General features: G+C 40.9%; 1 protein-coding gene across 1 annotated transcript; it reads right to left on the bottom strand.

Annotated features, from left to right (window-relative positions):
• Positions 1 to 3235: 3235 nt before the first annotated feature.
• Positions 3236 to 6336, bottom strand: arl4aa (ADP-ribosylation factor-like 4aa). The gene is made up of 2 exons (XM_018740571.2): positions 5718 to 6336; positions 3236 to 5124 (listed from the first exon to the last, which is right to left on the bottom strand). The coding sequence occupies exon 2, from the start codon at positions 5039 to 5041 to the stop codon at positions 4442 to 4444; it is 600 nt and encodes a 199-aa protein (XP_018596087.1). The 5' UTR covers positions 5042 to 5124; positions 5718 to 6336; the 3' UTR covers positions 3236 to 4441.
• Between the last annotated feature and the right edge of the window lie 10094 nt (positions 6337 to 16430).

The following is a 16430-nucleotide window of genomic DNA, read 5'->3' as shown; positions in this document are numbered from 1 at the left end:
GAATGTTATTGTTTAGAGCTGGCCCTGGTAGAATGAACTTCCATTGTCATTAAAGATGTCAAAATCCCTTGCAGAAAAAGAAAAGTTCAAGAATCAAGATTTTATTTGTCACGTACAGAGTTATACACACATACAACCTGTTGTGAAATGTTAATCTAGTCAGTTCTGTAGTGTCAAAAACTAGTTGTCCAGATCTCGAACTGCAAAACTAAAAGAAGAAAACAGTGTCCTACATTATGTTTGTTTCAGAGAACATCATCAATGAAATAAAAAATAATAATCACTTATAATGCCTGCACAATGTTAGTGCTTCAACAGCCTGCACTGTACACATAAGGAGGGCTTCTAAATATAAAAATAAAAACTGTGTCAAACACAGTGTTTTTCACTGGCATCTATTTCCTGTGGGCAGCATTATTAAAACATCACTAAAATAAGACAACAAAGAAAATATTTTTTCCATTACTGTCTTTTTATTCAGCACAGCGATTTTAAAAATTACATTCTCTTCCAGTAATTAACAAATCTCCCACAATGCACACAGAAGAGAATTTATATCAATCTTAAAACAACTGTTACTATGATAATAACAATGTTGCATCAAATCAATCCAAGTACTTTAAGAATCCATTTAGGAATATTTTATGACTTGAGGTCGACCGATGCACGAAACTTTCAGCCTTTACTTCAGACCTTGATGAAAGTTTAAAGGGAGGGCCGCCACCATGCCACCTCCCAGGAAAGTCGAGAGTGACCTTCCTTATCTTCGTGTTCTTTCCTATCCAGACAAGCCACACCAGACCCTCCCTGCAGTTCACGGAAAGTGGGCCCTGCCACACTGCTGCGGAAACGGATGCTCGCACCTCAGGGGTACTGCAAGATGGCCTTTGAGTTCATGCATTAGCTCCCTTCCATAGCTCCCTGGTGGTGTCATATCTGTTTTCTTGAGAAAGGTGCTAAAACCAAATTGCCCCAGCTGTATACATTAATAGAACTGTAAATTGCTTTTGGATTTAAAGCACCGACTAAGACACTAAACATCTTTTGCCAGGGAAACGGTGATCTTAATATTTTATCCTTCTCACAGGTCACAACTGGTTACTCCGTAAAATCAAAATGCTAATAATATAATTGCAACCATAGTAAAATAACTGCTTGACAGCATGCAGAGCAGTGCGCTGTATACAAACATAATATTGCAACAGGTTTAGTTTCAGTTTACTGGAACATTTGTGCAGCATTCCCATGGGAACCATCCAACTGTCCTTTGCACTTCTGAAGGGACTATAATGGCTCAAATGTACCACATGTTGCTCATTATAGTTGCAGGTGCGGTTCAGCGTTTTATGCAGAGGATAACAAGTTTACTGTCAGCCCCAGACTGAAGCTGTACAGGTATTCCTCATGCTGACTGTCCTGATTCAGCACTAAAAGTGTGGGAAAAGAAAGCAGCTCCGAGGTTTCCATACCCACCAGCTACGGTAATCCCTAGTTAATTACCTCACCGAATCAAAGGAAAGGGGCTCGACCACTCTGTACCGACAGCCTGTCATTACTGCAGGGGGAAAGAAGTGGCACCATAGTAAATGGAGGTGTGGTTCTTAGTCTAACCCCTCACCCTCTTCTTTCCCACATTGGAAGTCATGCTCAAGTGAGGTGAGCTAAGAGTCTCCTTTCCTGGAAAAACAATAAAAAACAGATGGCTTCCTCCTGACAGTGGATAACTGCTAGAATGAATTAGACCGATTGAATAACAACAGTATTTAACATGATGAGGGCATTTATTTTCCTTTATGCTGTGTAATTTATGCCGTGTCATTATGTACCCTCTTTGCAAAAAATGTATTGCTTGAAAGACCCTAGACAAAAATCAATTTAGTAATTAATCTTTACATAAATATAGTTTTGAGGGGGCATTTTGAGCCATAGCATTATTGGAGAAAAATTTTAATACTTGTTTGGGTTCAATGTTCACAGACTGTATTGAAGGCCTAATGATTTACAAAGTCAGCATGTTCAAGTAGCTCAGATAATATAACCCTTAGAGTAGACTTGGGGAAGAACAGGATGTGGTTTTTGTAGGTCAAATGCATGGACTGTTGGTCCTCCAGCTGTTTGTGTTTCTGATTGTTCTCTGGAAGGGCGGCTCCTGGTGCTGACCTCCTTGGCTGCCCTCCCCCCAAGCATAATCCCAACAGGGAATCTCCTGTCCGCACCAGCAGAGTTTCGATTTCCTATCCTCGGGGGTGCCTTGCAGCGAGTGGGTTATCAGTCCTACAAAACAGGCCCCCGAGGGAGATGAAAGGCCCAGGAACTACTGTAAAACAAGGTCCACGCTCATGATGTATCCATGCTGAGCAACCCCAAAGCACTCCCTTCTACAATCAATGAGTCATTATAATGGCCTCTGTGACATGGAAATCAAGTGCTTTTTTAATCTTGAACCAATTTCCTGTCTCACTGGCACCACTGGCTACTGTGGATTGTAATTTGTTTTACAGCACAATGTTTTGTGGCACATTTAAGACAGGAAGAAAAGAAGTCAAGTAAGTTTAAGTATATACTGCGTACACCATGTGTTGTAGCCTTCTGTCACATGGAGATCTGCCATTGTGTTGTAGGTGTACATCATTTTATGCTGATGCATAAAAATGAACTCAAACTGATCTACTCATTTAGATAGAGATTTTTCCAAAGTAACTTACAATTACAGCTTCAGCTCCTAGAAATTTTACCCATTGAGACAGCTGGGTGATTTTTACAGAAGTAATTCAATTAAATACAATCAACAGTACTGCACCAGGACAAATCCAGGTCTTGCCATAAACACTGTGCTACCTATGCCCTTTACTGAGTTTCCAAAAATAAACCACAAGTTTTGCAGAGCAGTGTATATTCAGCAATATTATTTGGTCACTAGAAAATGCTAATTCATTCTAGCAGTTATACACTAAATTAGTGGTACATATCTAAACAACATAACTAAGTTTTTTACACTTCACTTTACCATATTTCCATTCATACATGTTCAAATGTTGAAACAAAGGCACATTTCCTTCAAAACTGCCAACCCTGAATCCACTGGCTTATGCAGCCGATTTCAGATTCCACAGAAAGTATGTCACAAAGTTCTTCACAATGTGTATGGGTAGAAAACTGACAAGCTGCCTACAAATGACAAAAGGCAGCTCTGTGGAATAATAAGAATATGAATGCCCTTCAAGGACAGACTAACATTCAGGAAGCCCTGGGGAAAAACACAATGAGCATTCAAGAGCAGACTTGAATTCATGAAGGCAGCAGGGAGTAAGAGTTGTACAGTACAAGTCAGCACTATAGGTTTGTCCACCAGCAGCATATCAAGAGCTCGCAATTCTTAGGAATCCTTTATCAAAGGGCCCAGGCGTCACAAAGAATTCTTACAGCCCTTCCTCAAAATGTAGAGAAAATACAGATGCACTCAAAAAATTGAAAACAGTTTAATTTATTGTGGAAGAACAATTGAGTCACATAATTAGGAACAATCTTCTCTGGTGACCAGATGCCCTGGCTTGGTCTAGGCAGAAAGGGCAACTTCAGAACATTTTAAGAAGAAACAATTTGAAACAACGATTAAGTTCTCTTCTCACTTCAAAAAAGCTATTTAAAATACCAACGCATGTTTAAAAAAATCTGAAAGTGAAAAGAAAAAACTAAAGTGCATTTGAAAGTCTCAAAAAGAACTCAGTTTATGCTGAGGATCAAATTTAAATGAACAAACTCTGTTGTTGCATAACACATAAAATAGCCAACCAAAGCTTTTATCCTCAGACAAACTAAATTACACTTCAGTGACTTTATTCTTAAAAAATAAAAATACTGCATCATTTCCTACTGTAGTCTTTCCGGATCTTCTACTTGGAAATCCAGACTGACAAATGTTTTACCGCCACCCTGGCAGAGGTATCAGGAATAAAAAATGTAATAGTAATAGGTTTCTATGCTTCACTATAGATCTTATAGACACACCTATGGTAATCGTTTAATTTATTCATGTTGTTTTTACACCACAGGTCTCAATACATTCTAATAGGTGCCCTTACAGGTTTATAGATTCTATTCCTAAACTCTGCTCTCTTCACTGAAAAAGGAGGGGGAAAATCTGGCTCATCTATTTGGCTATGAAATTCAAGTCTAATATTTTTTCCTCCCCACAAGAATGCACCTGTAGACATGCCCCCTATTTGACAGAACCCTCACAATAGCACTGGCCTCTGTTTTCAGACAATTATCACTGTTCTTTAAAGTCCCGCAGATGCAGAAGAAATGACTCTGCAGTACATCGGGCCAAGCTCAGCTGAGAGTCTGTCCACTGCAGTCAAGAAGCGCAGACAACGCAGTACATCTGGATCAACCAGGCACGACCAGAAACACTTTTGTTTTCCTCCAGTGAGACATACAATCACCTCTTCCTCTTCTGCTGTCGGAGCATCTTCCTGCGTTTCACGATCATGTCATGCAGCCGATCCAGGCCCTCTAACAGCCCCTCACCGATGATGGCACAGGTGGGCTGCAAATGCCAAGGGGAGGCACCCAGCTCACGCAGAGCCAGCATCTTCTCAATCTCACCCAAGCTGAGCGAGTTCCTTAGGTCCTGCTTATTGGCCACCACCAGGACAGGTACACCCTGGTTCTCTGAGAGCTTTGTGATCTTGTGCAGTTCCGTCTTGGCCTCCTCCATCCGCTCGGCATCCACCGAGTCCACCACAAAGACGATGCCGTCCGTACAGCGTGTGTACGACTTCCAGAGAGGACGCAGTTTCTCCTGGCCTCCCACATCCCAGAAGTGGAAGGTGACGGTCCTGGATCCACCGAGTGACACCTTCACCTTCTCCGCGTTGAAGCCCTTTGTGGGCACCGTGTTCACAAACTCATTGAACTGAAGTCTGTACAACACTGTGGTTTTTCCAGCACAGTCAAGTCCAAGGATCGCAATGTGAAGAGAATGTAGAGACGGCAGATTTGGAAAACGCGAGTTTTGTTCCGAATGTCCGTTCCCCATTTTGAAGCAAATGTCTGTAAGCTTCTACAGGGCCACCCAGTTCTTTAGCCTGGATCTCACTACCGGAGCTTGTCAGCATTTACCTAAATAAGATCAAACATTAATGATTAAATCAGGCAAGACACAATGGCCAAAAAACACATTCGAGGTTTTAAAAATAATAATGGACCAACTGAATAAGTTTAAATATTGGTATTAGTACAAAAGAAGGTGCAACTGACACCATGAAACAAAAGTCTCTGTCATTAAATCTTTTTCATTCATGAGAAGTGAAGTATTGAACTTCTTCCAGGTCCCTCAACTTAAGTTAAGGCCAACGCCTGTTTTTTTTTTTTTTTTTTTGAAGTTTATTTTATTCTGGTACAGTTGAGGCACCGGTTCTGTAACTGTAAAGCCAGAGGCAGAAAGAGTCGGTTAATATTATATCAAGGAGTTTCAAAAGTACGCAAACTGAGCTTTAAGATCAACGTCAGTCAGATGTGGGATTAAACGCCGAGTCAACAATGAATGTGGAAACCCGGGCAGTCAAACAGCTTCGACGAGCTGTTTTAATGTCGTTGTTTGCGCCACACGAGGCGCCGCCGCGTCAGATACAGCAGACGCCGAACCGGACCGGACCGGTCACTGGACGGGAGCGAGACCGCAGGAACGGTTCGCGCCACACTCACTGACTCACCTTCGCCGCATGGAACAAGCCCCGCTTCGCAGGTGAAGCAAGGAGCGCGTGCGCGCGAAACACAATCACGGATGCAGTAAAACACGGGACGGTTCCGCAGCCAGTGAGGCACAGGTCGCTCTTGGTCCGGACAGTATCCACTCATCACCACATTCACCGTCGCGGGGTTCGAATGAAACACTGAACCAGACACAGCAGGAACACGCGGGGCGCTCTTGTCTTGTCCTACACTTTACTTTACTCTGTGCTGTACTGCAGTGCGTAGTAAACTGTGCTGCTGTCTACTGCTGTAGTAAACGTGTGTCTCCTCATGAGTCATGTTGTTCGCTGTGGTGTTTGTCCGTCCCCCGGCCGCAAGGCGGTCCGACACACCCACAACCTGCTGGCTGCTCGCTTCCACACACAGAGAAGGGGGGGGGGGAACTTACGACGACACAAGTCGTACCACTCCTATCCACGGCAACACACTGACCTCAAATATCATATTAAATATCATGCACCTGAAATCTGAGAGAACTCATAACCTACGTTACTGGCGGTGTCCCGACAATACACAACAAATAGCTACAGTTACTCCACCGCATCGAGTAGCCCACATCGTACACACGCCCAATAGCCAGCTAAAAATCATCATCCGTGTTCCAGATTTTACCAGTGTAAAAGCAGGAGAAGCAACTTACCCAATCAAGTGACACTTGACAATGACCATAGGCGCGACGATGACGCTCTACAGCGCCCCCACAGGCCAAACCCCGCAGCCCGCCTGTTTTTGTTTATTTTCAAATCCATTGGCAGCTGCGCTCTGTGCTGGTCAGTCGTTTTCACTACTAATTCAGGGTTCGTACAGAGCTCTGAAAGTGTGGAAAATGCTTGATTTTAATTGGGGTGATTTCAAGTTTGAAATGTGCTTGAATTTTGAATATGTCCTTGAGAATGCTAGAACGTCAGATGCAATTAAAAATTAAAAAAAAAGGAGTCACGTGCCATTCGATTTATTCGCCCTGGCGCGCATCCATCTCTATTAACATGTCTCGCTGTCATTTTAACGATAACTGGCTGGAAGATGATAAATACAATCTGTGGTTTTTCTGCTATACTGTAGTAGAGCTCTACTATTGTAGTTAAGTCACCCTAGTAGTATGTGTGTGACAGAGAACAACATTCAGATTCAGAGCATTAGCGCTTTCAAAGCTAAGATATGCGATTAATTAATGTTAATTGGGTTCGCTGCTTAGAGCTTTTCTAGATGGTTCTCTTTACTGCCGTTTGGTGGTTAAATGAAGAAGTACGCATGCAAAATAGAGTCCAGATGCAGTAGCAAGGGACCATGCAGAAAAAAGAGAAATGTTTAATTAATACGTAGATGTAAAAAAAGTATTAATTCATATGCCTAAATGAATTACTTTGGAATGATGGAGGAGATAGCAGAACTAAAAGGAAAGAAACAGAGGAGAACCAAAGTTATTCACGTTCTCTACAACTCTGCTCATCGTAGTGTACCTACAAATGTACAAAAATACAACCAATATTAAATAAGTATGCAAAATATGAAGTAAATCTAGTCATCAGTTGTATTCATACTGAAGATTCCTGTCTTGTAGCTTGATACTTTGAGTTAAAGTGGCGCTGTTTAAACTCACCAGGGGTGGATTTTGTCAGTTTAAGTAATATTGCATCAGCGAATTCAAAGCAAGTGCTTGAAAAATGGATTTAGAGACCTTTAAAGTGCTTGAAAAACGCTTACATTTCACTCTTAAAAATCTGTAGGAACCCTCTAATATCTCTGCTATTATTACTGCTACAGGAAAATCGCAAGAACACAACTCCCCGGCAGTTCAGTACTTAGTCTTTGAATGTATTCCTTTAGTTACTACATTTTATTCCAGTTGTATTTAAAATTTCAAATTGTGTGGATGTAATGAATGATCTAAAAGGAAAAATGAAGGCTAGATAAATATTTCATATAAATCGTCTTAAAGGTATTCATTCATTCATTTATTTTAGCCCAGTTCTCGCGGGTTTACCTTTGTCGATGCCGCCACCTCGTGGACACAATTGTGTACATTTTATAGACCAAAGAAACAGCACGGAGGACACATAATTTAATTTAATTTAATTTTAAACATATTTGCTTTTACCAGTCGTTAACAAGCCGGGCTTTTTTATTCTCCTTGAAAAACTCTTTAAGGTGGAATCCCGACCCCATATTGTGAATAATTTTTTTACCCTTTACACTGACAGTTTTTAGTCAATCTCGCTACAGAAATATAGAAAACGAAGTTTCTGGTCTTTCAGTTTTCAGTTATGTAATAGAGTGTTATATGAGCCTGTTAAATATACATGTTTAGCACATTGGTGTACTTTATCTACTAAATAAAAACGACTTGTTAAAATATTTGTAACAATTTTTCTTTTTCTATTTCGATAGGGCTGAAATATTTTTTTTTTTTAAATTTTATGGAAACAATTATTCTTATATCTGGATTGCTACATTACCCCACTTAGCCTAGTTATTTAGTTGTCTTGTTCTTTAAAATATCATCAGTAAGCCTTTGAGAAACACTGCTGTATACAAAATAAAAATAAAGGTTATAAACTTTGTATACAAAATATAAATAAGAAATAAAACAGAGATTAAAAACAATGCATTGTAAAAATTTCACAAATTTTTCCATGAGTTGGTAAGCTTCTCCTCCACTCTGTCCAGGAGAGCACTGTACACCCCTCTCCTGTGTCTGTGTCTCTGTGAATCAAGAAAAGTCACAGTATATATAACCAAGAAGATCTTCCTCTCTCATTTATAGCATTATTCTGGCTTTCGTTATGTTAACTGACTTTGGAATGATCAAACAACATCACATATCACGTGCGGGCAACAATACACAATGTAATTATGCTTCACAGAGTATCATAATGTCAAATAGGGCGTATAGTCTAAAATTTACATGATACAGCTGATATCAAACATGACAATGTCCAAGCAAAGGGAAAAGAAGGTTTCAGACGTTAAAAGTGTGGTAAAGTTTGTGTTTGTGACTTATATGTTTACTGTTACCGTAGACAGAGAAGCAGTAAATGAGCTGTACACTCACTGTGTATGCAGCTGACTTTGTTGGCCATGGGCTCTTTGGCAGGATCAGCCGGGCATCCCATTTTGGTTCGGATGGCTTAAAGGTGTTAAATTTTAACAGGTGCTCTCTCAGGTGGACATCTTCTGGAGATGCCTTCTCATCAACTGAAGGGAAAATTATTTTCTGTCATAGCAGCTGTTACCTTACAATAACTGAAGTAATACATAGTTATTTTGTATAGTTTTAATTTTGCTAAATGGGCTTGCAGTCTACTTTTATTGTGTTGGATGAATGTACCTGAATAAATATTCTATCTTAACTAAGTTTTTCAAAACCAGCAAACACTTGTGTTAGGTCTATATGAAATTATTAAAAGTGTATTTAAAGATACAAATTATATTTCCAGAAGCTCCATCAGGTAACGTGTGGATATTGAAGGGTAAAAGTCTGCTCAATAATTGCAACACTTTGTCATGTGTATAAATGGGTTAACTGTTGTAGAGTTGAGACGTTGTCTAATATTCTAAGTTACCTTGAACAAAGGTATCTGCTGATAATAATAATAATAATAATAATAATAGAACTATTATTTGTCCATAATATAAGGTAGCTCTTAACAATAAAAGATTTTGGGTACCCTGGCAATGCAGTGGGTAGCATAGAGACAGCATCTGGGCTGCGCAGTTGGATGTGGTCAAGTGGTTATGGATGTTGAATGATAGCTGGATGGATGGATGAATGAAAACAAAGAGTTTTACTTGGGCTCAAGTGCTGCAATTTGAATTTCAGATTTCCGGGGTCCTTTTCAAGCATGGTCACCATATCTGGCATGTCACCAGCATACTGAAAAGTAAAACTCAAAGGTTATGCAGCATATAATGAGAGATGATTGCCCCATCCCTCTCTCTCAGCATTTCTAGAAAAATTCCTGTGCACAACAAGGTGTATCATATTCTGTTGCATTCATTTGCTCTTACAACAGTCACTCATAGTGTAGATGTAAGTCTTTGTGATTAAATTAGATGCAATACAATTAATTTGCACAAAGTTTGCACAAAAATCATCTAAAATTCTATATAACCTATATATCCTATATATAATACATACTCCATATAACCTACAAAAGCATCATATTAATGCCTTTCAGATCATCTTACCTGTCTGAAGTCATAGGGTTTAGGGTCCCTGTAAGCCATTGTGGGGTATTTGCCTGACTTGACAAACAGTATCTTAGACGCCAGTGAGTCTGTAGGTCGAAATCTCAGGGTGAAGGGTGGCAAAGATGTCTTCTTCTCACAAATCTCAGGTAACATCTCAGTGGTCAGTTTGCTGACCCTGAGAAGAGTGTCCTTAGAGCACCTGATAGATGGTGGATGTATATTTTCCTTCCTTCTCTCTGGAGATTTCAGAGACGTGTACAGCTTTGGAGAGAAGTCAGGGGGCTTTCTGTCCCACACACTAGTGCATTTTACAGATTTGGGAACAACAAACTCCTTACTTCGAATGGAGGCCAAGTCTTGAAAAGCGCAGAAAATCCTCTTTTTCTCAAAGCAAACTGATTTTCGGATGTTTAAGGTCTTGTTATGATTCATCATTCCAAACAGCGTGTTGTTCAACAACAGTCAGAACAGTCTGAAACCTGGTCAGAATGGATTTAATACCTGCAAAGACAGATTTGGCAAGTCTGTAACTGTGAGCTATGCTCCTTTTTCATTTAGATGAAACAGAGGCAAAACATTATATTGAAAAAGTGAAAAAGAAAAAACATACAAACACAGAGACAGGGACACGATGAACAAAGTTTTCTTGCTATACAAACATTTAGCACTTTGTTCAGTTTACTGGGAAGTCAGCATTACACAACCAGGCATTTCTTTCAAAAAGTTTACCTTTTCAGTTATAATAAACATAAGCAGCATGTTTACTATTTATTAAACTCACCTGCCAGAATCTGCTGCCAGGCTGTTTGTCACTGAGACACATTTGATTAGATATAAATTTTATACTTTTTCATCAGAGTGCAGAGAATGTGGTTGTTGTAATAAAAGGAGGTTGCCAAGTGACCAGGCTCTAGAGACTCCACATGAAGAATAGGTCTATGGAAAGAGGACAGTGGGGTGAGGAAAATAAATACTTAGCAACCGAGGAACAATGAACTCCGGTTGAAAGTAACAAAAACACTGGTGATATGAAACCTTGCGGGTAGGAGCTGTGATAATTGAGAATATGAAGAAAAGATGATACTTTGGTACAGGTTGCATTGGAAGAAGTTGGAAATTTGAAATTTTCAAAAAAAAAAACAGTTGTATTAAAGGGGGGGGCGTGGTGGTACAGTGGGTTGGACCGGGTCTTGCTCTCCGGTGGGTCTGGGGTTCGAGTCCCGCTTGGGGTGCCTTGCGACAGACTGGCGTCCTGTCCTGGGTATGTCCCCTCCCCCTCCAGCCTTATACCTTGTGTTGCCGGGTTGGGCTCTGGCTCCCCGTAACCCAGGGGCCTAGCAGTTCAGAAAATGTGTGTGTGTGTGTGTGTGTGTGTGTGTGTGTGTGTGTGTGTGTGTGTGTGTGTGTTGAGTCCCGCTTGGAGTGTCTTGCAACGGATTGGCATCCCATCCTGGGTGTGTCCTCTAGCCTTACACTGTGTGTTGCCAGGTTAGGCTCCAACTCACCGCAACCCTCCCTGGAACAAGCAGTTTCAGCTGCATTAAATCACTATAATGTACACAATGCTATAAAAGAGAGTTAAGGGCTTAAAAATTTTTTGCAGTGCTACAGAAACAGTGGTGTAAAGCCACAAAAAACTAGTAACAGTGGCGAGTGCCATAACGTCAGTGAATGTGATTGACAACATTGACATTTATTCATTTCGTTTACGTTTAGTTAAGTGTATTTATACACTTTCATACCAAGCAAATTATTTACAATATAAAGAAACTAACACTGTTACAGAGGCATTATACTCTGTGTTATATACCAAGTTTCGGGGGGCCTAGTTTTTAGATTTTGTGTATGAAGACAGAAGAGTACTGGAAGAAAAGAGAAGCAAATATCCATGAGGAATACTATTATAATTTGCTAAAATTAGTTTTTTTGTTCTTTCACAAGACACGAAATGTTTAATGCATCAACTTTATAGGTTTTGTGTATTAATGGTAAGGGGTGGGGTGGGGTGGGGCGTGGTGGGGCAGCGGGTGCATGCTGTGTGGTGGGTCTGGGGTTGGATTCCTGCTTGGAGTGCCTTGTGATGGACTGGTGTCCCATCCTGGGTGTGTCCCCTCCTCCTTTGGCCTTGCACCCTGTGTTGCCGGGTTAGGCTCCGGTTGGTTGTTGACGTTGGTCGGTTGGTGTATTAACAGTGTTCAGAAATGAGGGGTAGAATTGAAATGGATTCTGGAGGAATGTCATGTTCTGAGACATGCTGTAGGTGGCGATAACATGTTGAACATGGGGTGAAACCCAGTCATTGTTTTAGACAGAAAGTTTGTATATAAGTCCAAGACTTTATGTCCCAGATACCTCATTATTACTTTTTAAACATATTAAAATAATTATCATTGCGCTCAAAAAAATTGTTAATGGGAGCATATACAAAATGTAAAGACATCTGTCTATAATCCAACTATAGCTTGACCTTTCAAGAGTATTTTCATGCACCTGAGAAGTTTAGGAGATTCCATATGGAGTGCAGCTCATCTCTACAGCTTTTTCAATGTTCAACGGTTATGAAGTGATGGTTTAGGTTCAGGTTCAACTGAGCTTGGCAACATGTCAACCAGTCAGTTCCCTTTCAGCTGTATGATTTATTGTGGGTGATATTTCTGCTGTATTGCATCTTCTGACCAACTTTTGGTACAGCTATTGAGAGACAGAGATACACCGACACCATTTCTACTGAATACATTTTTTGCCTTTGTGCGAACAAACAATCCAACAATTAGTTTATTTCCCTCTGGAAGGGCTATAAACTGCTGGAACTACATATGGTTTAAAAATAACGTGCTGCACTGTAGACACCTCATCCTCGCTGCAGGTCACAGCAGCATTAGCAGGCCTGTTGCATGACTCGGTGCTCATGAGAATTTCACTGTCTTTTGCGCTGCTGATTCTCTGCAGGGACAACTGGCTATTGATAATGAGTGAGTGAGTTATGATTTTTCTGCAGATTTTTCTGCTAGGCTAATATTGTTTAATGAATTTTGGGTTCATTCTGCAAGCATGGCTTAAGCATTCTTAGCTCTACAACCAATATAGGAAGAACAATATTAGCAAATAATTGTAAAGTAAATAATCATAAGTAGCCTCGAACACGAACAATAATAATAATAGAATTGTAACTCTGTAGTCAACTGTTTTGTTATTCTGCCTGATGTATTTGTTTCTTTGCTCTTATGTCTTTGTTCAGTGCTATGTGTTACTGTGTGAGAAGAGCGCTTAATAATAATAATAATGTCCAAGGCTTTTTTGCAGCACCTCTTTATATACCTTTGATGTTCTGATACCTCAAAAGAATTATAACTATAATAACGTGTTCTGTAAAACTTCTTCTCATTCATTACACAACTTTTACAACCTCATGTGCAAGATATATACATAATTTACTGTTATTCCACTTTAAGGATTTATGTGAACAAATAATTTTATGTACAGCTGGAAAATATCCTTTGATGATTTACAGATCTGTATGTGTAAGTTGTACATATACATGCATGTTGCTTTGATAAACGTATCTGCTAAATGAATAAATCTAACTTTAATGTAAAAATGATGTGTGTTTCATATTAAATTATATTTATCCAAAACTACTGCGGACTTGGCCGGGTCTGGGGTTTGAGTCCCGCTTGGGGTGCCTTGCGACAGACTGGCGTCCTGTCCTGGGTGTGTCCCCTCCCCCTCCAGCCTTACTCCCCGTGTTGCCGGGTTAGGCTTGCCACAACCCCGCTTGGGACAAGCGGTTTGTCAATGTGTGTGTGTGTGTGTGTGTGTGTGTGTGTGTGTGTGTGTCAAAGCTACTGCAGTACATACCATATAAAGAGCAGGTCTTGGCACATTATTCCTAGATCCTTTTACCAGACATTCTATTCACTGTCAGTCTTAGCATCATCTGGATTTTTTATGTTCTTCTGATGCTACATGTGGATATTTTTAAGTGACTCAGAGACCACATATAAAATAATAATACATGGAAACTGATAAAAAAATCAAATACATGATCATAATATACTTGTTTACTGTCTTCACCATAAAATCAGAATTAACTTGCTAAAGCAAAGAATAATTACCATTTAAATTTGACAGTAAATTTCCCCAATTAAAGAAAAAAATTCAGGAACACCAACATGACCTCAACCGTAGTTTTTATTTTGCCTAAAGTCTTCAGTATCCTGTCACAGCAAATGATGCAACCTGAAGTCTAAAGGCAGACGGCAAGGTCAAAGGTGACAGCTGGGATTTATTGAGGTGAGGATGGGTAATGAGGACCCCTGGCACAAACACTCATCCACATGTGGAATGGTGTGCCTATGCAGTTGTTACAAACACTCATTATTAGTTGAGGACTACCCAAACTGTTAAAAGGGATCTGGAGCTCAAGCAGAAAGCAGCGACACTCAATCAAACGGGTGCCCACTTGGCCGAGTCATTGTGTTAAGGGTCTCTCCTAAAAATGGCAATAAATCTGAGATAAAGAACCAAAGGCCATTGTTGCTTTTTGCACCCAAGTGAGAGTTTGGAGCGCTGTTCTTCCAAGTGTGGCTCCAAAACACCTGACAGTGTTTACCCATGCTCAAAATCAACATTTGTTAAACAGCAGTCAAAGATAATGCTGACAAACACATCTAGCTCAGTATAGTAATGTTTGCATTTCAGTGTTCAGTTTTGAATAGTAGTTGCTTTACACACACACACTTTCTGAACCACTTGTCCCATACGGGGTCGTGGGGAACTGGAGCCTACCCGGCAACGCAGGGCGTAAGGCCGGAGGGGGAGGGGACACACCCAGGACGGCACCCCAAGTGGGACTCGAACCCCAGACCTACTGGAGAGCAGGACCCGGTCCAACCCACTGCGCCACCACACCCCCCAGTAGGTACTTTACTTTAATGTATTTATTTAAGAACAAAACAGGACATTGTGTTAGATAAATTGAAGTAAATAGATTGCAGAGAAAGCCTGTGATAAAAGAAAAAAGAAAATATGTGAGGGAGGGAAAAGGCTTCTCACATTGCTGCTCGGTGGTCTGCTGTAAAAATCATTCTTGCAGAAACCCCTGGGATTGTTATTGCTCCATCTCAGGTTCCCTCCCCAGTGCTGCACTGCTATTCCAGGAACCTTCACTACAGGCTTGTCTTCTCTGATGTCAATCTATCCTGCACAGACAGCTAGTTGCCTTGTTTTTGCCAAACAGAGGCAGCCATCCTGTAAATTGGTCCAGCGGCGGCTGTGCTTTGCTGACCTATACCTCCCCTCTGTCCTCACCAGCAAAGTGTAGCATTAAATGAGCCATTATGCCCTGATTCACAAGTAAAATGTGTGTGTCACAGAGAGAGTGTGTTTCACTGATGTATGGATGAGTGACCCATTGTAAGTAGTGTATCTAGTATAAGTCACCTTGGTGAATAGGTGTGTGGGCTAGTAACACTACATAGTATCCATTGTAAGTTGCTTTGGAGAAAAGCGTCTGCTGAGTGAATAAATGTAAATGTAAAGTAGGTATCCAGGCATGCAGCCGGGCGAAGGTACTGGAGCAATTGCAGGGCAAGCATCTTACTCAAGGACACCACAGCCGGAGCCAGGGATCAAATCGGCAACCTTTGGAGCCAAAGGTAGTCACTTCAACCACGATGCCACTGATGAGGGTGAAGTAAAAATTAATCAGGCTTTGTCGTGGGATGCCAAGCTTATTGAGCTGGCATAGGAAAAAACAATGTCAGCTGAGCTTTCCTGATGACAAAGTTTAACAACCTACCCCTTAGTTTCCCACCCTCTGTCTTCGTCGTCACATCTTAGAAACAGCAAACGAAACTTGCAGTTTGCTTAAAGAGTCCAACTGAGCCCAGAATGGATTCCAGCTGTGTGGATGAAAAAAGCCATGTGAGCCATAAAAAACTGTTGAAAACCTTTCTTGGAAAATTTTACAAAACAGCAAATTCTATAGGCTGTTCAGAATAGATTGCACAGGTTGTGGCCCTGCGATGGACTAGCGTCCCGTCCAGGGTGTGCCCCCCACCTTCAGAGTTGCGTCCAGTCTCTCTGGGTTATATTCCAGCTCACCGTGACCCTGCTCGGGACAAGCAGTTATTGAAATTGGTTTGTTGGTTGCATCATCATCAACAACGTTCTAACCACCTCTATCACTATTTGGTTTCCTTACACCTCCTCCCTCTCTCAAACGAGGCTGTAGCCAGTAGTCCATTCATCTGAGAAAATCACTGACTGTCAGCTACCAACAACAGAAGACCTATTCACCACCAGGCTGAAGAGGAAAAACATTAAGATCTCTGCATCCCGATGGTCACCTGCCAGAGGCAGTGCAAGTCCATTACCGCCCAGGACTACACGTCATCCCTGCAGTTTCTTTCCTGAAGCTATCCTGCTGCTTAACAAACTTATCTAAGTGCAATCCCCTAACCTCTGCTACTACTACTATG

The sequence above is a fragment of the Scleropages formosus genome, chromosome 18, assembly GCF_900964775.1.
Source record: "Scleropages formosus chromosome 18, fSclFor1.1, whole genome shotgun sequence".
Classification (NCBI taxonomy): Eukaryota; Metazoa; Chordata; class Actinopteri; order Osteoglossiformes; family Osteoglossidae; genus Scleropages; species Scleropages formosus.
Note: the sequence above shows the minus strand (reverse complement) of the source record. Positions and strands in the feature narration are given on the sequence as shown.

Bases quoted from the DNA above. Each gene is read 5' to 3' on its own strand.
- arl4aa (XM_018740571.2), bottom strand. From the start codon at position 5,041: ATGGGGAACGGACATTCGGAACAAAACTCGCGTTTTCCAAATCTGCCG.